Source organism: Notamacropus eugenii, chromosome X, assembly GCF_028372415.1.
Source record: "Notamacropus eugenii isolate mMacEug1 chromosome X, mMacEug1.pri_v2, whole genome shotgun sequence".
In the NCBI taxonomy this organism is placed as follows: domain Eukaryota; kingdom Metazoa; phylum Chordata; class Mammalia; order Diprotodontia; family Macropodidae; genus Notamacropus; species Notamacropus eugenii.
Genome location: NC_092879.1, coordinates 36,221,726 through 36,246,014, shown reverse-complemented (window position 1 = coordinate 36,246,014; position 24,289 = coordinate 36,221,726). Strand labels below are relative to the sequence as shown.

The 24,289-nt window shown below is 40.3% G+C and overlaps 2 protein-coding genes across 2 annotated transcripts in view; one reads left to right on the top strand and one right to left on the bottom strand.

Annotated features, from left to right (window-relative positions):
• Positions 1-24,289, bottom strand: part of LOC140515394 (uncharacterized) — a 1,104,438-nt gene that overhangs the window by 376,101 nt on the left and 704,048 nt on the right. The gene's annotated exons all lie outside the window — the stretch shown is intronic.
• On the top strand, positions 10,127-23,342 carry LOC140516304 (uncharacterized). The gene is made up of 4 exons (XM_072627306.1): positions 10,127-10,209; positions 11,149-11,229; positions 20,700-20,987; positions 21,139-23,342. Exons 1-4 carry the CDS (start codon positions 10,127-10,129, stop codon positions 22,331-22,333), a joined length of 1,647 nt encoding a protein of 548 aa, XP_072483407.1. The 3' UTR covers positions 22,334-23,342.

The following is a 24,289-nucleotide window of genomic DNA, read 5'->3' as shown; positions in this document are numbered from 1 at the left end:
GGATACACTGTACCTTGACCTCAAGTGTGAGATGTCAATTTGGTCTTCTTTAAGGAAGAAAGACAAGAACTGACCAACCTTCACCAGTCAGTTCAAAATGGATACATGATTTAGAAGTAAACAGTGACATCATAAGCAAGTCAGATGAGCATGGGAACATTTACTTCTCAGATCTGTTAATAAGAAAAGACAGAGAAGATCACAGGAAGGAAAACGTAATTATCATTACATAAAACGTAAACTTTTTTGACAAACAAAACAGATTTAGCAAAATTAAAAGTAAAACAGAAAAATGAGGGGAAAATTTACATTATATGTCTCAGATAAAAGCTTCATTTCTCAAATACACAGGGAACAAAGTCAAATTTATGTAAAAATTAGCTAGTCCCAAGTGACAAATGGACATAAATATGTAGAGGCAGTTTTATAAGAAGAAACCAAAGATATATTTAGTCATGAAGAAAAGTTCTAAACCAGTATTTATTAGAGAAATATAAATTGACAGTACTTTATACTTGTCAGATTGTTAAAATGATAGAAAAGGAAAATGACAAATGCTGCAAGAGATGTAGAAAGCTAGGGACACTGAGGCATGGTTGGTGGAGTTGTGAAGTGATCCAACTCTTCTGCAGAACAGTTTAGACCTATTTCCAGTAAGCTATCAAACTTTCCTTATCCATTGACCTAGCAGTACCAATACAACACCTGTATCATGAAGAGATTTATTTTTTAAAAGAGGGAAAGGACCTATATGCACAAAAATATTAATAGCAGTTCTTTTTTATGTTGGAAAAGACTTGAAAACTGAGGAAAAGCTCATCAGTTGGGGAATGGCTGAACCAATTGTGCTATATGATTTTAATGGAATACCATTATTGAGGCATAAGAAATCATGAAGGGAATGTTTTCAGAAAAGCCTGAGAAGATATGTATATATATGAATGGATGCAATGTGAAGTGAATAAAAGTCAAAGAGAATCTGAGAGATTTCTGAGAATTCTGAGTGCATACTGAAGTGCACTTTTAAAACTGACTTTAATTTTCTTAGTTTATATTTTGCAACAAGGCTGATATTGAAATATGTTTTGCATAACTTCACATACATAATTGATGTATTCCTTCAGCTCTCAAATTTGAGGTGGAGGGGCTGGAGCAAGGGAGAGAATTTGGAACTCAAAATTTTCAAAATAATTGTCAAAACCAAATAAATTTTATTTGACAAAAAAAAAATTGTTACGTCTTCTAAACGAGACAGCCGAATAATAAATATGGTCCTCTGCACCACATGGAAATTTTTTAAAAGTTTGTCATGTGCCTAGGCACACAATATTGCAAACAAATACAAAAAGGTAGAAGTGATCAATTCATACATTATACGCCATAATGCAAGAAGAAACTGGTTCAGAGATCGCAACCAAAAGATATTGATCAAAATAAAATTTAACAATGAAATCTTTGGTAAGGAGCGGCCTAAAGAACAAATTGTAGAAATAAGTAACAACAAGAGAAAAGAAAAATATAATTAAATAAAATAATATATGAAAATCTGGGGGATGAAGCTAGAGCAGTCCACATGTGAAAAGTCATATCCTAAAATCCATATATTAACAAAATAGCAAAAGTGAAATTAATAAAGTGAGTAAGCATTTTAAGAATTAGAGAATCAACAAGTAAGCTAAGCTTCAATAAGCACAAAAGAAGAAATATTAGTAGGATAGGATTATCCTTTTGTGTTGACAGCTATGATGTATTAGAGGTCAAAGGGAGCCATCGCACATATAAGTCAGCTTCATCTCTGCCTCTTAAATTTTCAGAGTTGCCTGGGACCCAGAGAGGTTAAACTACTTGGCCCAGGTACAGAACTGAAAGATCAGGGTCAGTATTTGAACGTGTCTTCCTGGCTGTTGGGTTGGCTCTCTAACCACTATACGACACTGTCTCTCATTCACTCCTCTTCATTGTCAGCCTTCATCCTCTGGGAATGATTGCTTGTTTGCTTGTTTGTTTGTTTTTTTTAAGAAGAAACAACCATTGCTGGGGTGCAGAAAAGATGGCTGAGAAACGGTGATGGCTCGCTTGCTCTCTCCCCAGACCCTTCCAAACAACAGTAAATAATGTCCTAAAACAAATTCTGGAGCAGCAGAACCCACAAAAGGAAATCGTGAAATAATTTTCCAGGCCCAGAGAATTTAGAAGGTGGGGAGGGAAGTCCTGTCCCTGTAGTGTGAGAGTGCGGCACAGTCCCAAGCAGGCCACTGTGCAGACCACCCCCTCAAACCCAGAGCTGGCATTGGGGGCCACTAGGTAGTGGCAGCAGCTGTTCCCACAGCTCTCAGGCTACACATTGTAAGGGGTCTCTTTCCTGGCACTGGGGCAGGCCTCCGTTGCCTTGCCTGTACTAGGACACAGATCACAATCCTAGCTGGCAGGCCCAGGCCAAGGAGGAGAACTAACGCATCAGAGGTGGTTGCCATAGTGGGGAAGGGAGTAACCTACCTCACAGTCCAGGGCAGAAAAGATTGGTTGTGGTCACTCACAGACCAGAGCACAGGCCAGGAGAGCAGTAAAAAGCCCCCTTCACAGATTATAGCACCTTGGAAGAGCTGTCATTTACTTGTGTTTTGATTCTTTTAGTGACTTGTCCAGGATCACACAGGTAGTAAATTTCTGAGACTGGGTTGGAACTGAGGAAGATGAGTTTTCCTAACCAGACTAGGCATTCTGTTCACCTGCTCATGGGAGAGTTCTTACACGCAAATCTATGGACCAGAAGCAGTTTAAAAACAAGATTGTAATTCTTCTCTGTTCAGGGGAGTGATGTAAGGGCAGGGATTGGACAAATTATTAAACACTAACAGAAAATACTTGTGAGAAAAACTACATTTCAATAAAATTTATGTCAGGTCTTCATTGTTGTTGCAAATTAAAACTTAGACCCTACAACACAAAGCCTAGAAGAAAACATGAAAACAGAATGGATTGTATGAGTAAAAGAAAAAGGAAATTCAAACATGTAATTTTGTGTGGTACCATCATCAGATAAGACAAGTATTGGTGTTATTATGATTAGCAATGAATGCAGTCCTTTTTAAAAGTGAGTTTTTTTTTTACCTTCTGCTGTGCACATGGTAATGCTTTTTTATATTTTTATTTTGCATTTAAGTTTAATTTGTAAGATTTTACATTACTTTTTATTTTCTTACTGTGTGCTTGTTTTTGTATTTAACGTTAAAACAATCAGTTTTCTAAAAGTAAGGTTTTAAGCTGTCAGAATTTGAATGGAATCACTTTTGTCCTTCGAAATGCCTGTGTGGTTACCATATATAAAATAAAATAATTAAAAAATATATTAAAAGAAAGAAATCCTAGACTTTCAGATAAGGATGGGGCCTTAGATCATAGAATGTCAAAGTTGACATAGAATGTCAAAATAGAGATTGGAATAAGCAATGTCTAGTCTGAGAGATGACACAGAGTGTTAGACCCAGCAGGCCACTTCGAAGAAGGGATAACAGTGATGGGAGAGCCCTTTACACCATACTACATCAGAAGAAGGAGAGGCTGGAATAACACAGTTTGTTGAGAATTAAAGGGCCTTCAGAATATACAACATTTACTAAGAGCTTTAAGGCTTTAAGCCCCTGGCCATTATTGCCTCCTGTAATCCTCACCATAATCCAGTAAGATGGGTGCTCTTACCATCTTCATTTGGGAGGAGAGGAAAGGGAGCCAAGGAAAGCTGAAGAGCCTCCCCTATGTCACAAACCTGGGAAGTGTCCAAGGTCATGTTTGAGCTGAGCTGTTTCTGACTGCAGGCCAAGGGCTCTAAGCCCTCTGTCAGTATACTGCTTATCTTTTTTTTGTACTTAATAATTTTTTATCCTATTACACTCAAAGACAGTTTTCAACATTTATTTTTGTAAGTTTCTTTCAATTTATTTATTTAGTATTTTATTTTTCCCTAACTTTAAGTTCCAAATTTTCTGTCTTCCTCCTCCCCTATACTTCAGAAGACAAGCAATTACATGGTTGCTAAGTGACACATATGTAGTCATATAAAATGTATCCTTAATAGTCATGTTGCCAAAGAAAACAGACAAAATTCTCAATAGAAATGAGGAAATTGAAATAAAACATATGCTTCAATCTGTATTCGGACATCATCAATTCTTTCTCTGGGAACCGATGTCATTTTTCACCATAAATCCTTTGGAGTAGTCTTGGGTCACTGTATTACTGGGATAGCTAACTCATTCACCGCTAATCATCTTATAGTATTGTGGTTACTTTTTACGCAGTATAGCTCACTTTGCACCAGCCCATGCCAAGTTTTTCCTAGTTTTTCTGAGAGCTTCCTGCTCATCATTTCTTAAAGCACAATTGTATTCCATCATAATCATATGCCACAATTTGTTCAGTCATTCCCTAATTGATAAGGGTATCCCCTCACCTTCTAACTATTTACCCCAGAAAGGAGCTGCTTTAAATATTTTTGTACATACAGGTCCTTTTCATTTTTTTGAATCTCTTTTGGGATACAGATCTAGTAGTGGTGCCACTAGGTCAAACGTATCAAGTGGGGAACGATTTGTATTCTTGTGCATTTCACTCAGTTCTCTACTTATTTTAGAAATGAGGCCTTTATCAGAGACACTGGTTGTAAAAATTGTTTCCCAGTTTTCTGCTTTCCATCTAGTCTTGGTTTCATTGGCTTTGTTTGTGCAAAAGCTTTTCAATTTAATGTAAATAAAAGTATCCATTTTGCATTTTTGATGTTCTGTATCTCTTGCTTATTCATAAATTCTTCCATAAATCTGATGAGCAAACTATTCCTTGCTCTCCTACTTGGCTTATAGTATCAGCCTTTACATCTAAGTCATATACCCATTCTGACTTGATCTTTATGTAGTGTGCATGATGTTGGTATAGGTCTGGTTTCTGCTGTACTATTTTCCAGTTTTCCTAGCATTTTTTGTTGAATAGTGAGTTCTCATCTGAGAAACTGGAGTCTTTGGGTTATCAAACAGTAGATTACTCTAGTGATTGACTATTGTGTCTTGTGGACCTGACCTATTCCACTGAACCACCATTCTATTTCTTAGCCAGTAGCAAGTACTTTTGATGATTGGAGCTTTTTAATACAATTTGAGATCTGGTACAAGTAAGTCAATTCCCCTTACATTTCTTTTCATTAATTCCCTTAATATTCTGGAGGTTTAGTTCTGCCAAATGATTTTTGTTATTATCTTTTCCCAGTTCCATAAAAAAATTGGGAGTTGAACTGTCACTTTTATGATAATAGCTCAGCCCATCCTTGAGTAACTGATATTTTTCTGACTTTTATTTACGTGAAAAGTGTTTTGTAATTGTGTTCATATAGTTCTTGGTTTTGTCTTGGCAGATAGGATCCCAAATATTTTAAAATGCCTACTGTAACTTTAAATGAAATTTCTCTTTCTCTTTCTTGCAGTAGGACTTTGTAAGTCATATACATAAATGCCAATGATTTATGTGGGTTGATTTAATATCCTACAACTTTGACAAAGTTCTTTGGTGTTTAAGTGTTTTTTAATTTATTCTCTAGTATTCTCTATTTATATATCATCATATTATTTGTGACAAGCAATAGCCTTGTTTTTTCTTTACCTATTCTAATTTCTTCAATTTCTTTTTCTTTTCTTATTGCTAAAGCCAACATTTCTAGTACAATATTGGATAACAGTCGTGAAAATGAACATTCTTGTTTCACCCCTGATCTTACTGGAAATGCTTCTGGCCTATAACCACTACATATAATGCTTACTGATGGTTTTAGATAGATGTTACCTATTATTGTATGGAAGACTCCATTTATTCCTATGCTCTCTATTTTTTTTTTTAACAAGAATCTTGAAATGCTTTTTCTGTATCTATTGAGATAATAATATGATTTTGGTCAGTTTTTTCTTGGATGTCGTCAGTTATGCTGATAGATAGCTTTCCTAATATTGAACAAGACTTGCATTCTTGGCATAAATCCTACCTCATCATAGTGTATTATTCTCATGAAAAGTTGCTGAATCTCTGCTGATATTTTATACAAAATTTTTGAATCTGTATTCATTAGGGAAATTTGTCTGTAATTTTCTTTCTCTATTTTTTCTCTTCCCTTTTAGGTCTCAAAATCATATTTATATCATTAAAAGAATTTGGTAAAAGTGCTTCTTTGCCCATTTTCCCAAATAAGTTATATAGTGTTGGAATCAATTGTTCTTTAAATGTTTGATAGAGTTCACTTGTAAGTACATCTGAGCCTGGAGATTTTTTTCTTAGGGAGTTCATGCATGACTTATTCAATTTGTTTTTTCTGAAATGGACTATTTAAGTATTTAAATTCCTATTCTGTTAATCTGGGCAATTTATATTTGTGTACATATTCATCCATTTTACTAAGACCATGAAATTTATTGGCAATCAGTGCAAAACAGCTTCTAAGTACTGTTTTGCTTTTTTCTTCATTGGTAGTTAATTCACGCTTTTCATTTTTGATACAGGTAATTTGGTTTTCTTCTTTTTTGATATCAACTTAGCCAAAAATTTACCTATTTCATTTTTTTCATAAAACCAGCTCTTGGTTTTATTTATTAGTTCAATAGTTTTCTTAATTTTAGTTTTTTCAGTTTCTCCTTTAGTTCTCAGAATTTCTAATTTCATATTTATTTCAAGATTTTTAATTTGTCCTTTTTCTAGCTTTTTTCTGGCTCAGCAGGAAGTCATGGGCTCCTTTTCCTCACATATTAAGGGACCAGAAGGAGTCAGAATGACTGTAAGCAGTACCTTTCCATTGCATTTCAAAATGCTTTTCTATAAGCAATCTCTCCAACCTCTCCCACATGTACTGACAACTGGCAGAGCATGCTGCCCTAGGTTTTTCGAAGGAGTTACCACTGACTACCACCTTAGTTCACTAAGACGGGAGATTAAGAACAACTGGTTTTCAAAAATCCATATCCATATCTCTCATATTGTGGTTGTTAAGTCATTTTTCAGCCATATCCAACTCTCCATGACCCCATTTATGGTTTTCTTGGCAGAGATAATGGAATTCTCTTCCATTGCGTTCTCCAGTATACATATATGAGTGTGTGTGTGTGTGAGTGTGTGTGTGAGTGTGTGCGTGTGTGGAGAGAGAGAGAGAAGTTAGAGGTGGAGATACATGCATGAATATATATTTCAATATATACATGTGTATAAATACACATACATGCTTCCGAACCAGAAACATGTTCTCTCGTGAGTACTTTCAGAGGCAGTGGAAAGAGGGCTTCAGACTAGATAGTACATGTGAGAAAAGGGGTCATTACTCCCACCTCTTGGTTGCTGGAAGTTTTTTCTTCGCTTTTGTAGGAGCTTTACACAGTTTCCTATCGGAATGCTGTACCTTTCTGGTGGAATCTTAGTAGATTCTTGAAGATGCTTTTTTGTAAAGTGTCTACACTGTCTTCAATACGATTTCATATGCACTTCATGAGCTTTCAAAACAGATGTGGTTTTGGGCATAAATCTTTCCTGACCTTGAAACAGGTTGAAACGTCGTTGCTGATCTATCACGCCTGAGTGTGAGGATGAAACAAAGTCTCTCTCCCCCCGCAAACAATTCCTTCTTAGAGCTTTAGCTGAAGCTTCTACATCATTAGGTTGTATTGCCACTGGGATGCTGGATTCCATGATATGTTGCTGCTTTTTTCCACTCTCCATAGGGCGAGATCATCTCTTCGATCAGTCCCAGTTTCCCCCTTGCCCAAGGTTTGCATCTAGCTTAAGTGTTTGATTGATTGGTTCAACAGAGTTCTGGATCTTGTTCTTGCCTCTAACTGACTGGCTCAGTGGAGAAGCACGGACCTTCTATATTTGACTGGAGGGGCTGGGTGGAACCCTCTTTATGAATACAGTGAAGCAAAACAGATTTACTCTTTATTGCTTATGCCTGAAAATGTTTCCTCCTTCTGGATGTACGGGGCATTACTTCTGTGGCAAGAGGCAGAAAGCATGTTTTATCATCAGTCTTCTGGTATTATCATTGTTCATTGTAACACATACCTGTAATGAGTTTGAATTTTGTTGCCTTGTCATTGGGTAGGAGATGCAGTAGGAGGAGGGAGAGAATTTCGAACAGGAAAAAAGAATGCAAGAAAGTCTCAGTGTTTTAAAAACAAATGTATAAAAATAAAATGTAATATATTTCACAAATAAAGGGCAAGTGTGACCATATCACCTCAATAAACCCCAGAGTCTCTTTACTGTCTCCAGGATCCCATAGAACACCTTGTGGTATGTGAAACCTTTTGTGATTGGGCCCCTTCCTTTCTTTCCGGGCTTCTTATCCTCCCTGCATACATCCTGGCTTTCTTGCTGTTGCTCACACACAGCACATCCTTTCCTGACCATGCACTTTGTCTATGGCTGTTCTCCCTGGCTGGAATGCCCTCCCTCCTCACCTCTGCCCCCTGAATTTTTTGGCTTTCTTTAAGATTCAGTTCAAATGCCACTTTCTGCAAGAGGATGTTTTCTGTCACCACTCCTTTCCCCCAACCCCTCCTGGTATTTTCCCTTTGAGACTATGTCCTCTTTACACTGTACATATCTTGTATGCTAATTGCTGGTTTGCATGTTCTCCTTTCCCCTATCCCTCCAATGGAATGTGGACTCATTCAGGACAGGAGTGGCAGTCTTTTGCCTTTCTTTTTCCCTTGAGGTTTTAACATAGTGACTGGCAGTTAGTCAGATAGTCAATAGATATTTATTAAGTGACTACTATGTGTCAGGCACAGTGGTAAGTACTATGGACACAAAGAAAGGCCAGAGACAGTGGAGAAGGGGGAGACAAAAGGCAAATAATGGTGTAGAAACAAGTTCTATATAGCATATGTAGGAAATAAATAGAGAAGACACTAGATTGTGAAAGTCTTCCTGTAGAAGGTGGGATTTCAGCTGGTACTTATAGGAAGCCAGGGAGGTCAGTAGAATAGTGGAGGGAGAACATTCCTGGCACAGGGGAGAGCTAGAGAAAATGCACAGATGAGAGGTAGAGTGTCTGGCTTGTGAAACAGTCAGGTGACCAGTATCCCTAGATCACTGATGATATGGTTGAGGGGTTGGAGAGGGGGAGGTCTGGATGCAAAGAATAAAAAGAGAAGTGACAATTTCTTACAGAAAAATAAGGTCACAAAAAACCCCATAGAGAATTTGACATTTGATCCAGGCTGTGATAGGGAGCCACTGGAGTTTATCGAGTAGTTATGGGAGTGTGACCTGGTCAGACCTGTGCTTTAGAAAAAACTCTTTGGTGGCTGAATGGAGGATGGACTAGAGTGGGGAGAGATCTGAAGCAGGCAAATACCCCAGAAGGCTATTAGAGTAGGCAAGTGCAAAGTGGTGAGGACCTGAAGCAGGGGAGTGGCAATGTCAAAGTAGGGATGAATTGGAGAGATGCTCTTGCAAAGGTGAGGTCAACAGGCCATGGCATCAGATTATATCTGGGAAAAGGGAAGGGGAGAGAGTGTGAGGAGTCAAGAATAACACTGAGGTCCCAAGCCTGGATGGCTGGGAGGATGATGGTACCCTCTACGGTAAGTGAGAGGTTAAGCGGACAAGGGCAGTTTTTCTAGATGGATGATGCTGAATTGCATTTTGAAGATGATGCGTGTAATATGTCTTCTGGGACTTCCAGGTTGCAGTGTCCAGGACTCATTTGGAAATGTGACGCTGGAGATCAGTAGAGAGGTTAGGGCTGGATAAGCAGATCTGAGAACCATTAGAATAGACAGTCTGGCAATTAAAATATATTACGTGCCTACTGTGTGCCAAGCTAATCCCTGAGGATATAAATATGTAAAGGAGAGAACCTTTCTTCTCAAAGAATTTACAACTGAATGGGGAGGGAGACAAAACCAGAAAGAAAGCTGAAAAGGCATGAAAGTTGGAGGGAGTGGTGTGGAAGCCTAATGGAGAAGTCCAAAGGAGGATATCTAGATGGGAAATGAAAAGATGGATAGCCTGGGCACTTTTCTTCATGGGCGGTTATGGAAGGAAGAGACGACAGATAAATCTGTGAGAACTGATGAGAATATCAAATGAAAAAGTACAGATGGAGAAGAGGGCCAAAGATGATACAAAGTTAAAATTAACAGGTGTTGGCCATTTTGGATATGGACAGGGGTGTGGTGGCATGTGAGAGACAGGGAGGAATCCAGGATGACTCCTAGGTTGGGAGTGCGAGGGATAGGAAGATGACGTTCCCCTAAAGGGAATGTGGTAGTAAGGGGAAAGTTTTGGGGAAAGATAATGAATTCCATTTTGGACATCTTTAGTTTAAAATGTGGACTGGACATGTAGTTTAAGGTGCATGAAATTTAATTGGAAATATGAGATGAGTCGTCAGCAGAGAGGTTAACACAGAATAGGTCGATCTGAGGATCATGAGCATAGAAATGGTAATTGAATTGATGGAAACTGATGAGAGCACGGAGTACAGTGCAGAAAGGGAGAAGAAGAGAGGATCCAGGAAAGGGCCCTGAGGGACATCAATACTTACATTATCTGGAGGGGGAAGGTAAGGTCTGGAATTCTCCCACCTGGTGAACTGTGTACCTACTCCATAATTGTGGGGTGTTGTTTTGATATCAAAGGAAGAAGCCAAGGAGTTACAAACTGGTTATTGGTAGTAATTAAATCAATTGGGATTACTTACATTTGGGGCAGTATGATAGATCCCTGTTAAGATATTAATCATCCTCAGTCTGGGAAGGGAAGCCAGACCAGTTGTGAGAATCCCCACCGAAGAACCCCCAAATTGTTGTGGTAATTATAGAAAACAGACAAAGGCAGGAGGAGCTAGAAAGCGCAACACCACTGATTGGTAGTCATTTTTGTTTTTTTGCTTAGTAATGAGTTTGGTCGTTCAGCCAATGTTATGCCCAAACATAAGTTTGTGTATTGATTAGTAGTGACCTGTTATATATGGGTCATGATATTCTTATATGGCTTTTGAAGATCATAGTATCTAAAGTTTTGACTCAGTGACTAAAATATAATTTAATCAGGTTGCCAAGTTTAGGTTTTTGCCTTTCACAGTTTAAGTTTTTATGGCTTTTCACTTATGTAACACAGGAACTCAGCTTCAAGCAGGTTCACACTGGATTCAGCCACACCAAAGAAGGGCAATGGAGGAATGGTGGCTGACAAGGAGAAGTAAGGAAAAGACACTCACGCTCCTGAGTCAGTGCCCACTTGATTTATAGGATAACAAAGAAGGCGTTTTGCCAAGGAGTAGCTTCCTAAGGTAACTTAAAGTTCTAGCAATATCACGTCAATTCAACATAGCACACATAAACAGCACATGTTTATGACTTTAAGTACAAATGTTTATATTTTTCAGGGTTATATAATAATGCGCAAGAGTAGTAAAGCTGTTTTGCATTCCAGAAACCTTGAAAAATTATTTGAAAAAGAACAAAAATCAACGTTGCACACAGTAAAATCCATCTTACTTTCAATTTAATTACTGTATTTTAGGGCTTTTTTTCCAAATTCGAACCCTACAAAGATGCAGCAAAGGAGACTGACAAGGAGCTGTCCTATTGGTAGTAAGAGAACTGGAGTAGAGTGGTGCCCCTCAAATATACAGACAAGAGAATATCAAGGAGAATGTAAGGGGAACCAGTTAGTATTGATTACGCTGATTTATTTTTAGTTTGAGTATAAGAGAAACCTCCAGTGCTTAGGGAAAGCTAAAGGTTGGCAGCTAGAAAATGGAGGAGGGGTAGGATGGCTGATGACTGCTAACTCCAAACAACCAGTTTCTCTTTTCGAGTAAGCTTTGTGTTCTCTGACAAATTCTAATTCTGTTGTCTAAGACTGTAATTCTAATTCTGTGTTCCAAGACATTAATTCTAATTCTGTGTTCTAAGATTTTTCATTCTATTTCTGCTTTCTACGACTAATTCTAATTCTGTATGCTAAGATTTACATTCTAATTCTTTCTTCTGAGACTAGTTCTATTTTTTTTTCTAGGATTAATTCTGATTCTCTCTTCTTACACCTTCATTCTAATTCTGTGTTCTAAGATTTTAATTATAATTCCATATTATAAGATTAATTCTAATTCTGTGTCTGAAGACATTAATGAAATAGACTATAGATTCTTACTTTCTCAGTGACGAGGTATTTTCTTATGTCATTGGTGACAAGAAAGATAAAACATCTAACCAGAAGAAGACAACAAATCCAAAGCTCCTATATCCAAAGCCCCCAAGAAAAATATTAACTTGTCTCAGGCCATGGAAGACCTGAAAAAGGATTTTGAAAATCAGGTAAGAGAAGTATAGGAAAAATTGGGAAGAGAAAGGAGGGTGAAGAAAGAAAATCATAAAAAACAAGTCAACTACTTGCTAAAAGAAACCAAAAAAAAAAAAAATACTGAAAAAAATAACAGCTTTAAAATTAGAGTAACCCAAATGGCAAAAGAGATCCAAAAAGTCAATGAGGAAAAGAAAGCTTTAAAAAGCAGAATGGGTCAAATGGAAAAAGAAGTCCAAAAGTTCACTGAAGAAAATAATTCCTCATAAATTAAAATGGAGCAAATGGAAGATAATTGACTCCACAAGAAATCAGGAAATTATAAAATAAAACTGAAAGAATGAAAAAAATAGAAGACAATGTGAAGTATCTCCTTGAAAAAACAACTGACCTAGAAATGGATCCAGGAGAAATAATTTAAAAATTATTGGACCACCTGAAAACCATGATAAAAAAAACAGCCTTGACATCATGTTTCAAGAAATTGTCAAGAAAACTGCCCTGATATTCTAGAACCAGAGGTTAAAATAGAAACGCAAAGAATCCACTGATCACCTGCTGAAAGAGATTCCAAAAAGAAAACAACTAGGAATATTGTAGCCAAATTTCAGAGTTCCCAGGTCAAGGAGAAAATATTACACAAGCAGTCAGAAAGAAACAATTCATGTATTGTGGAAATACAATCAGGAAAACACAGGATTTAGCAGCTTCTCCGCTAAGGGATGAGAGGGCATGGAATAAGATATTCCAGATTTCAAAGGAGATAGGATTAAAACCAAGAACCACCTATCCAACAAAACTGAGAATAAAATTTAATGCAAAAAAAAAAAATGGAACTTCAATGAAACAGAGAAGTTCCAAACATTCTTGTCGAAAAGACGAGAACTGAATAGAAAATTTACCTTTGAAATACAAGAATCAAGACATTCATTTAAAGGTAAACAGGGAAGAGAAACCATAAGCGACTTATTAAAGTTTAACTGTTTGTATTCCTATATGGAAAGATGATATTTATAATTCAGAAGACTTTTTTGGTATTAGGTTAATTGGAAGTGTTGAAAGGAGTGTGTGTGTGTGTGTGTGTGTGTGTGTGTGTGTGTGTGATATACATATGGTATATGTACGTATATATGAAGAGAGAGAGAGCAAAAGAGAGAGACAGAGATAGAGAGATAGAGATATAGAGTGAGTTGAATGTGAAGGGAAGATATCTAAAAAATAAAATTAAGTGTTGACCAGAATATACTAAGAGAAAGAGAAAGGGAGAGGTAGAATGTTGTAAATCATATCACATAAAACAGGCAAGAAAGAGCTTTTCCAATGGAGGGGAAGAAGGGGAAGATGAGAGGGAATAATGAACCTTATTTTCATCAGATTTGGCTACAGGAGGAAATAACCTACACACTCATTCATATATGGAAGTTGATCTTACCCTACAGGAAAGCAGGGAGGAAGGGGATAAGAGAGGGGGCACGGTAGAAGTGACTGCAGATTGGGGGAAGGGGTAATCAGAAGCAAACACTTTGGTGCAAGGAGAAGTTAAAGGAGAGAAGAGAATAAATGGTGGGCGGGTGAGGATAGAGGAAAATTCACAGGAATATTATACTCAAATTCTGAAACCCCCAAGTTAAGGATAAAATGTTATGGGCAAAAAGAAAAACAATACATTAGCTAATACCAGAATTAGAATCACACAAGGCCTAGTAGTAACTACACCAAAAGATCATAGGTCTTGGAACACTGTATATCAAAGAGCAAAAACACTGTGTTTCTGCATGAAAATATTAAACTCAAAAAAGTTAAGCATAATTGTGAATGAAAAAAGTGGATATTTAATGAATGGTCAGACTTGTAAGATTTTGTTTAAAAAAACCCTCAACCTAACAGAACATTTGATCTAAAAAAGTAAAGAGAAATATAATGTACGTACCCAATGACCAATTTTAAGGGTCTCGATAAGAATAGACTATTTTCCTTTTATGCCTGAAAATTCTGTGTCTAAGATTATTAGTTATTAGTAACTATAAAAAAAAGTTAAAAATTTCTTACAAGGAAGTTGAAATGATATGAACCTAATGGACCCTGGCAGCTTTTGTGTGATCTCAAACCAGTCACTTCAGTTTCCTTCCTCAGCTCTCCAGGAACCAGGTTCCCTTTCATTTATAGCAGAGGGTTGGACCCCTTGATCTCACAGGGGCCAACCACTTTGTGGAGGATCTTAAAAGTCTCTTCAGTCCTTTGAGTCTCAGTTTCTCTTTCTGTGATAGCGTCAGGTTGAACACTGTGGTTTCAAAGGCACTGCTATTTAATGGGGGATCTCATACTAGTCAGTTCAGCTTCCTAGGCCTCAGTTTTCTTTTTGGTAACATCAGGGGGTTGGACTTCATGGATTGAGATGTCCCTCACTGCCACTCTGTGGGGGATATCATGCCATTAACCTGAGCACTCTAGCTCTCAGTTTTCCTATGAGTAACAGCAGGTTTTTGGACTCCATGACCTTAGATGCCCCTCCTTGCCACCCTCTGAGTGATGGCTCACTGGTAACTTCAACTTTCTAGGCCTCAGTTTTCTTTTCAGCAACAACAGGGTTTGGGTTCCAAGGTATGAGATGGCCCTCACAGCCTCCCTGTGGAGGATATCACTCCATTTCCCTCAGCTTTCCAGGCCTCAGTTTCCCTTTCAACAACAAGGACAGATGAAGTATGTCCACTGCGAATGACAGGTCAAACTTTGGCTGATCTCCCACCTGCCACTTGAGCTTTCTAGGTCTCATCTTCCTTTTCAGGAACAGGGCCAGGTTAAATATGTGGAGTGAGAGGGCCCTGCAAACATCTGGTTGTTTTGACACCTGGAAGCTCAGCTTTCTAGACCTCGCTTTCCCTTTCAGTGAAATCTGTATCTAGCAATAAATTATCTGAAAGAAGCCTGCCATCTTCTGGAAGAAATCATAATGGTCACTAAATCTTTCATATCCTGCGTTTCTCTCTCAGTGATAAGTGTGCAAGGTATTGAAAAGGAAACTGACTTCCACAACCTGAAGTCACGGGTGTAGGATCAGGAAAAATTTGGCAGACCGCTCTCACATAATGGAGTTCTCAGCCCTGCTTTCACTGAAAGTCAAACTAAGGCCTCTTAACCTGAAGTGACTGTTGTGAGATCACTCAAAGGCTGTCAGGGCCCATTGGGCTCATATAATTTACCCCCTTGCTGTTTCTGGAAGGGAAACTGAGGTGTAGAAAGCCGAGGTGAATGGCCTCACCTGGGCATGTATTTAATGTACTCTGGTCTAGACTGTTCCACTTGCTTGCTTCATAGGTGACAGGAAGTCTTTTCTTTGTACCATGCCAGCTCTTTGTCTACAACTCTCCCTTAATTGGAGACCTGAGGAAGTGTTTTTGGGCCTTGGGTTGTCATCTTCATCCTGTCAGGCTCCAAAGCCTCCTGACTCCCACGGATCTGGGAGCAGTAGGGGATGTCCATTTCCCCTGTGGTATGCTTTCCTTCTGTGGCTGCTGTCCTTGCATGTCAGAGTCATGCTTGAGGAATGGTTCCCTCCCTTTCTGCCCTGCAGGGACATATGAGGTCACCTAATATAGACTAGTCTTGAGGCAGCTTGGTGGAACAGTGGACAGACCTGGAGTTAAGAAAATCTGAGCTCAAATTCAGCTTCAGACCTCCAATTGTTGTGTGACAATGGGCAAGTCACTTAAGTGCTGTCTGCCTCAGTTTCCCTCTCTGTAAAATGGGGATGACAATACCACCTAACTCACAGGGTTGGTGTGAGGAACAAATGAAATACTATTCATTATGAGTTTAGTATGGTGCTTTATTCTCTCCCCTCCCCCTTCTGTACCCTGCCATGGGGTCTTTTTCGAGAGTCCCAAAACTAGACAGCAACAGAGCCTTTGCAGGAATTCACACCGTGTGATGCCAATCATATGTTCTAGCTTATTCTGTAAGGAGATGCAAGTGGAGGATCCCAGAATGACCCTCTGCTAATATCACAGGGACCCAACTATTATAGAATGTGAATGATGAAAAGTATTTTTAAAGATCACTAAACAAAGCCCTCTTCTTTTAAAGAAGATGCAACTGAGGTCTGAGACGGAAACAGACTGATTTAAAGATGCACAGATAGGGCAATGTAAAGCCAGGTCCTTTTGTTCCAAATGCAGCAGTCCTTCCCCCTGTTCCTATCTCTAAGAGTCTGCCAGTCTTGAACCAAAGGGTCAGAGATTAAGGGGTCCTGTGAGATGATCTAATCTACCCTTCCTCAATTTTTTTACTTTACAAAATAAAAAAAGAATGAAGTATCATAATAGATTTAAACATGAAATGAGCAGACATCTGCACTGGGTAATCTGCATTATAATTTGAACTTCGCAAGGCTTCAAAAACAATTTAAGACCTACAGTTTTTTACAAAAATGCTTTACTCTAGCACGGGGATTGCTTTTTTAACGATCTCCAGAATGACAATGAGACAACATGTCAAAACCTAGAGGATGCAGTAGAAACAATAATCAGAGACAAATTTATATCTCAAAATGCTTATATTAAAAAATAGTGAAAGAGTAGACCAGTGAATTGAGTATACTATAAAAAACCGTGAAAAGAATAAATTAAAAAATTCCAATTAAACATGATAAATCTTAAAAATTAAAGGTGAGATTAATTCAACCGAGTCTGAGAAAACCATTAAACTCATAAATAAAACTAGGACTTCATTTTATGAAAAAAGAATAGATAAACCATTGGTTAACATAATTAAAAAAGAGATTAAAAACCTAAACCGCCAATATTAAAAATGAAAAGGGTGTATACACCACTAACGAAGATGAAATAAAAGCAATTACAAGAAAGCATTTGAATAAAAATGGCAATTTTGCCTAAACTAATCTACTTAGTCCATGTCATCTGAATAAAATAACCAGAAAATTACATCACTGAGATAGAAAAAATAATAATAAAATTCATTTAGAAGTGGAATATATCAAGAATATCAAAGGAATTGAGGAAAAATGTAAAGGAAGTAGGTTTAGCAGTGCTGGATCTTAAACTAAGTTATGAAGCAGCAATTGTAAGAACTGTGTGGTACTGGCTAAAAAATAGGAAGACAGATAAGTAGAACAGAGTAGACATGCAACACACAGTAGAAAATGATTACAGTAAGCTTGCTAGCTCTGTGGCCTTGGATAAGTCACTTTGCCCCTGTCTGCCTTACTTTCCTTAGGTCTAAAATGGTGAGTATAATAACACCCAGCTGGAAGCATTGTTGTGAGGATCAAAGCTCTTAGCACAGTATCTGGCACATAGGAGGTACTGTAGAAATGTTCCCCTTTGTACTTTAGGGACCATTCAAAGTAACTGTCCTAACTGTGTATACACCATTATACTTCCTAATTATAAAAAATGATTTGACTATCCCCACTCTTACATGCCCCATTTTTGGCAGATAGAACTCAGGTGCTTCACAGTGAGAAGTGTGTGGTTGTTTGTTGGGGGGGACAAAGATGGACAGATCTAAAGCTGATCATAAATCTCAAGCCTTTCACGGGAAGACTTATGGGAACAAATGTGGAAGGAAATAATCAGAACCAGGAAAAAAAATACACAAAGACCACAGCGATGCAAGAGGAAAGAAGAAAAGAAAGGGCTGTATAATTATGAGCAAGCTTAACCCTAGTGAAAGAATGATGAGACAAGCAACCAATCCCTCCTCCTCACCTGAATACTGTAAGGAAATACCTTGAAGGGAGAGAGGCCCAACGGGTAAACCCAAGGAACAAGAAGGCGAGTGATGTTGTTGTAAGTGAAGTGTTAGGGGGGAAAATGTCTTGGTCCAAAGGATTATAACAATACTTGGAAGAAATGAAAGAAGAGGTGCATAATGAAATCTATAGAGAGGATAGAAGCCAAGGAGAATTGATAACTTAGGCAAGACCTGGATTCCCTGGAAATCACAATGCATCAAACAGAAAACAATGACTAAATAAGATAACAAAATTATTAATTGGAGGAGCTAATTAGAAATAAATCACACCTAAAAATAAATGAATAGTAAAAAGAAACACAAAGAAACAATAAGAAAATGTAAGAAAGAATATGAAAAACAAGGGATCCAGAAACTGGCCAAGAAAAGACAATCTAAGAAATATCAGACCATCTGAAAACTATGATTCAAAAAGTCTTGACACCCAAGTAGACATTTTGAAATGGAAATGTTAGAGTCAAGAGAAACATAGAAATGTACACATACTGGTTTATTTGAAAGAGCGTTATGTGAGGAGGAATTGTTTACATGCTGGAGAAGGAATGGGAATACTAATATCTTTAATGGTCACAAGAAGGGAAAATAAGACAGAGGACCTTTGGATGGTTGTCTTCTGTTTTGATTGTGTCAGGGGTACAAATAGGAGAAAATGGGGTACTATACTTGGAAGGAAAGGAGAAGGAAATCACCACCAAGTATACAATGGAGGGATAAGATGAAAAGTAATTAATTATGCAAGAAAGGATAGGAGAAACGTGTATAGCAGAAACTTCATTCTCATCTGAAATTGATAAAGGGAGTTAAACGCAATTACACCCCACCCCCAAATACAACACACACACACACACACACACACACACACAAGCACACACACAGATCTCAGTATAGAAATTCAATAAACTGAAAAGGAAAATAGTAAGCGACAAGAGAAGACCAGAGAGTAACTTTAAGAGAGAGGGCAGGATAGGTAAGAGAATAATCAAAAGCAAAATAAACTGAAATGCTGGAGAGAGGAACATGAAAGGGGGATTAAAAAGAAGAGTAACAAGCTGGGATTCTGGGTGAGACAAGGAGAAAAACTGGCAAGAGGGTCACAGCCGAAGTTTAATTTATGGATCACAATTGTCAGGAACAATCAGCATCAATACTTAATTACTCAAGGGTAGGTAGAACTAATACAATAAAAATCACAACACTAACATAATTATTCCAGGTTATACCAATACAACTCCCACAAGAATAGATTGTAGAGCTAGAAAAATAACTTAACCATTACTCTGGAAGTACAAAGCAGTCATGAATCTGAAGCATAATAATGGAAAAATGGGAAGTGAGGAGGCCTATCTCTCCTGGATCTCAAACTTTGTTACAAATCCATAATCATTAAAGCAATGTGATATTGGTTTAAAAAAGGTCTATCAGCAGAAAAGTTTAGTTACAGAGCTTACAAAAACAAATTATCTGATAAACCCAAAGGTCCCAGGTTATGGGAGGAAGGACTCATTAGTTGACAAATACTTCTGGAAAAATTAGAAAGTAACCTGACAGAACTGAGCTGTAGATCAACATTCACAGCCTCCACCAAGGAGAGCTTCACATGGATGCAGGACTCAAATGTACAAGGTCAAAGTATAAACAAATTAGAGGAGAAAGGAACAAGGTACCGCTGGGATCCACAGAAAGAGTTTATGGTGACAAAATGAGAAACCACTTATGAAGAAAGAGGAAACCTGCAGCTAAGGTCCAGACAGAAAGGTGATGAACTTAAAGGGTAAAAAGGGGCCTACGTTTTTAGACATGGGGAACTTTTTTTTTTTTTTTTTTTTGCCAGAAAACGTACTTCTGTGTTGAGGGATATGCTTTCCATTTTTAAATTACTCAGCTGGAGAGTGGGAAGAGCGGGTATTGGGAGAGACAAATGCATTTAAAGTACTGGTTATTTGAAAAATTAAAATAATTAAAATTGAAAAATTATAAAATTAAGAAGTAGTTAGGACATCTGATTTTTTCAAAGAAAAGAATATCAAATGGCTCGTATCAAAAATGCAAAAGAAACATTCCCAATAATTCCAAAGAAAATTAAAAATCTATTTTGTGCAGTTGTAAACTAACAAAACTAACTAGAGGAAATGGATCCAAGCTGAGAAAAATATAAAACACCCAGATGAAGAAAAGAGAATTAGATTGCTTAAATGACTCAGTATCAGAAAAAGAAATTTAGCGAGACATAAATCAATTCTCAAAGAAAAAAAGCTAATACAGAAATGCAATGTGATTTCAAAATTTGCTAACGTCCCCCCACAAAAAACAGTATGAGCCATGGAGCAGTGTCTTGACCCCCTGCTCCCCATTTGAAGATGGAGAACCTGAGGTGGGGGAGGGGACGGCCCCGCCAGGAAGCTGACTTTCGAATTCAGAGAGGCGCTTCCGCCCCACCAGATGGCCAGACCGTTACACGCCCTTCCCGCACTGGCCTCAGTCCCCGCCCCTCCCCCAACCCCAGCAGTGCCAGATGATTGGCTGGTGCCCTTTACAGCCTCGCTCCCCTGCCCATAAGAGGAGCCTCCAGCGGCTCTCCTTCCTCTTCCCAGCCACATTCCTGGGAAGAGCCACTCTCTGGGAGCTTGTCTGCAGTGGGCCTCGGCCTCCAGTCTCACCTCCCTCAGAGCCCGAGCTTTACAGTCAGAGCCTGGAAGGGGCAACTGCCTTCCAGCCAGTCGGGGGCAGTCCCGAGACCTGAGGAGGTGCGAGGCGGCCCGCCTCCCATCCGACCCGCCTCCCGTCCTGCCCTCCTGCCGTGAGGCCCTCCTGCTGAAGCTGCTCCACCAGCCCCAGTGCTCGAGGCCCGCACCTGCGAGTCAGGATGGCGCTCTCCGCATGTGAGAGGGAGACAGCCCAGGAGCTCCCAGAGGAGGAGCCGGCGCTGATCTTCCGTGGCCCCACCATGCGCCTGGGCCACTGTATCAAAGTGAGGGTGGAAGACAAGGAAGTGAAATACCTGGTACGGTACCCACGTGGGACCTGAGACAGCCCAGCGACTGGCACCCGACCCTGCCGTGCCAAGCCCTGGAAGGCCCACCGTTACGGTGGCCCGGGCTCAGCCCAGGAGCCTGAGTCAGTAGCGCCTAGTGCCAAGGCCAAGCACAGCACCAGCAGAACAGGCCCCAGCACCAGCACCAGCACCAGCACCAGCCAAGCAGGCACCAGCACCAGTACCAGCACCAGCCCAGCAGGCACCAGCACCAGCACTAGCCAAGCAGACCCCAGCACCAGGACCAGCACCAGCACTAGCCAAGCAGGCCCCAGCACCAGCACCAGTACCAGCACCAGCCCAGCAGGCACCAGCACCAGCACCAACCAAGCAGGCCCCAGCACCAGCACTAGCAGCACCAGTAGCAGCTCCCTAGGGGGCGCCATGGCTCACGAGGCCCTCTTTGGGAGAAGCCAGAGCAGCAGGCCCATTCCTCAGGAAGCCAGGGGAGCCAGCACCAGTGGCCCACTATCCTCTGCTCCCGAAGAAGCCCCCCAAGAGGCACTCGGTGGCTGGGACTACCAGTGGATCCCCCAGAATCGGGTGCTCCGCTACTCTCAGGACCAGTTGAACCAAGATAGGAACAAAGCTCTCCGCTTGTCCGCTGCCAGGAAAGAGCAGGAACAGGCTACCCTCAGGGGCAGACGCTCCCCCACCAGTCGTGGTCGCTGCCGCCACGACCCAGGTGAAGGGAGCACCTCTGGAAGGATGCCACCGCCAGCCCCCAAGCGAAGTCGCTCTGAAAGGGTGCGACGAGAGTCCGGATCATGGGGAGCAAGCTGCCGAGCTACTGCTGAGGATCCCCAACAAGATGCCACCCCAGTCAGACGTGAAGTCCAGGTCGACCCGCCCATGTCCCTGAGGCCCATGCTCATTCTAGACTGGGACATGGTGACCCTCAGGAAGATGCTCTGCAACCTGCCAGCCAAGGTCAATGCTGATGCCATCCTCTGTGAATATGCCACCTTCCCTCAGAAGCACCGCACCAGAGATCAAAGCTGCACTGTCTGGGGCCTGGTGGCTGTGCTCAAGGAATACTTTAATGTACTCCTAAGCCCCCAGCTGCTTTATGATTTCGAGAGGCCACAATACGATGAACTGGTGGTCAGCTACCCCTCAAGCCAGATGTGTGAGCTCTATGGAGGTATCCACGTGTTGCGTTTCTTCGAGCATCTGGGCCCAATGATCACGTGAACTACTCTGGATGACAGCAGCATGAATGTGCTGCTGAGCCATTTGCAAGATTTCCTAGGTCATCTGGCCCACAACCCTTCTCTGCTGTTTTTTGATACCAGCGACTACGAGCCAGCCTCTGAGGAGCACCTGAAATTAGTTGCATAAAGGCATGGTGGTTTGGGCTCCTGCTACATCAGCATTTCCTGGTGCCAGTCCATTGGCTATATCAGCCCATATCTTGCCAAAATGATCTGTTCCTGTAATGTGCTTTGGGGGGTTGATGTTTGTTTCTTTAATGTTTTCCTTAACTTCTTCCATGGAGGAAGCCTCTTCTCTTCTTGCAGACCAGTCACTAGTGTTTGCAGCAATGGACATAGAGACTGGAATGCCAAGTGGGACTCTTCCTGCCTGCCTGGAAGACCACATGGCATGCCAGGGACTTTGCATTCTGCTGGCTCCAGCCCTTAGGACCTGTGGGACTGCTCAGGGACAGAAGACCTTGAGGGAAGACTGTCAGTGCCAATGACACTGCCACTTTACAGGGTAACCCAGGATAACCAGATAAATGGTTACCTGTTCCTTCTTGCAACATGACCACCCACGGGCTTTGTCCCTCTGTGTCCATTATTGAACTGTTCTGCTGTTTGCTGTATGGACTCCAATGCATAATTGAGTGATAAGAGAAAAACACCATCTGCATTGAGGCAAAGTTCCTCCTTCAGAGGACTTTTACAAGTGTCCTAAAATGTACTGATTTTCCTGCCCAAAAAAGGTATACATATTTTGATGTTTCTGTGCTTTTAAATCTCAGCACTTAGGACCTGTGTGAATGTTGAGTGTCCAAAAACCTTGATTGATGACTGTTGGTGCCAAAAATGTCATCACATTAATGGGAGGGCATAGGGGGTGATAGTGTTGCATTATCTGGTACATGGGATGTCTTCTGCATACTTATCTCTGTGCCCCAATTGATTCCAATACACATTTACATGATAAGAAAATATTTTCTATATTGACAGATGTCTAAGGAGAGTTCTTTCTTCAGATGTTGAAAATGTTCAAATGTTGAAAATATATTGAGTTTTTTCAAAATAAAGAAAAAGTGTGTGTTTATTGTTCTGTGATTGCCAAGAGACCCCAGAGATACACCCAGCTATGAAATCAAGTAAGAGTGAGCTTTGCCTTTCCCTTGGTGTTGATACACTCTGGCCGCATAAGATTTGGGCCTAGTTCATCTGGGGATTCCCTCTTGGGAATGTGGGGAGGTCTCCCTGAGTCTCTGTAAGGGCCACTCAACCTTGTTCTAAAGCTTCTACTTATTACCTGCAGTGGCCCCAGCAGGGGGTCTAATAGCCTGTCCCATGTGCACACCCTCCAAGAAGAAGGGGGTGCGACCAGAAATTTGCAAGGACAATATATAGAATCAGGGATCCTGGAGGCTATCTAGCCTTGGTGCACCAGGTAAAGACCCTGAGACAGAGAAAGCATTTCTCTTGGCCATAACCCTGGGTTGGAGGCCTCCCCTATCTGGTCTTCCTACACAGAGATCCTGGAAGCATGCATGCACTGATCTCCAGTGTGAGATGCTCACTCACATCCCCCTACTTTCTCTAGGAGCAACGGCCCCTAATGAGGTGGGCCAGTGTTGTGTTTCAGCAGTTCTCCCCTAAGCCTGTGTGCCCTGACCAGCTCTGTCAGGCCTACAGTCCTGTGTGGTTGGCCCAGCAACGGGTCATTCTGGTAGCTCTCAAGACTGTCTGACTTGTCCCTCTTAGGCAGAGGTCCTTAGTTCTGACTTCTAACTAGCTTTGGTCTCTATTCACCTCTTCCCTGACTCAGGGCTCGGGGTTCTACCCCCAAGGTTAACACTTACCCACTGTGGCTTTTTGGAAGGTTGGGGGAAAACTCAGTCTTTTACATTTACCTTTCCAACTCCTGCCCCTCACTCCTGCAGCTGCTACACATACACACACA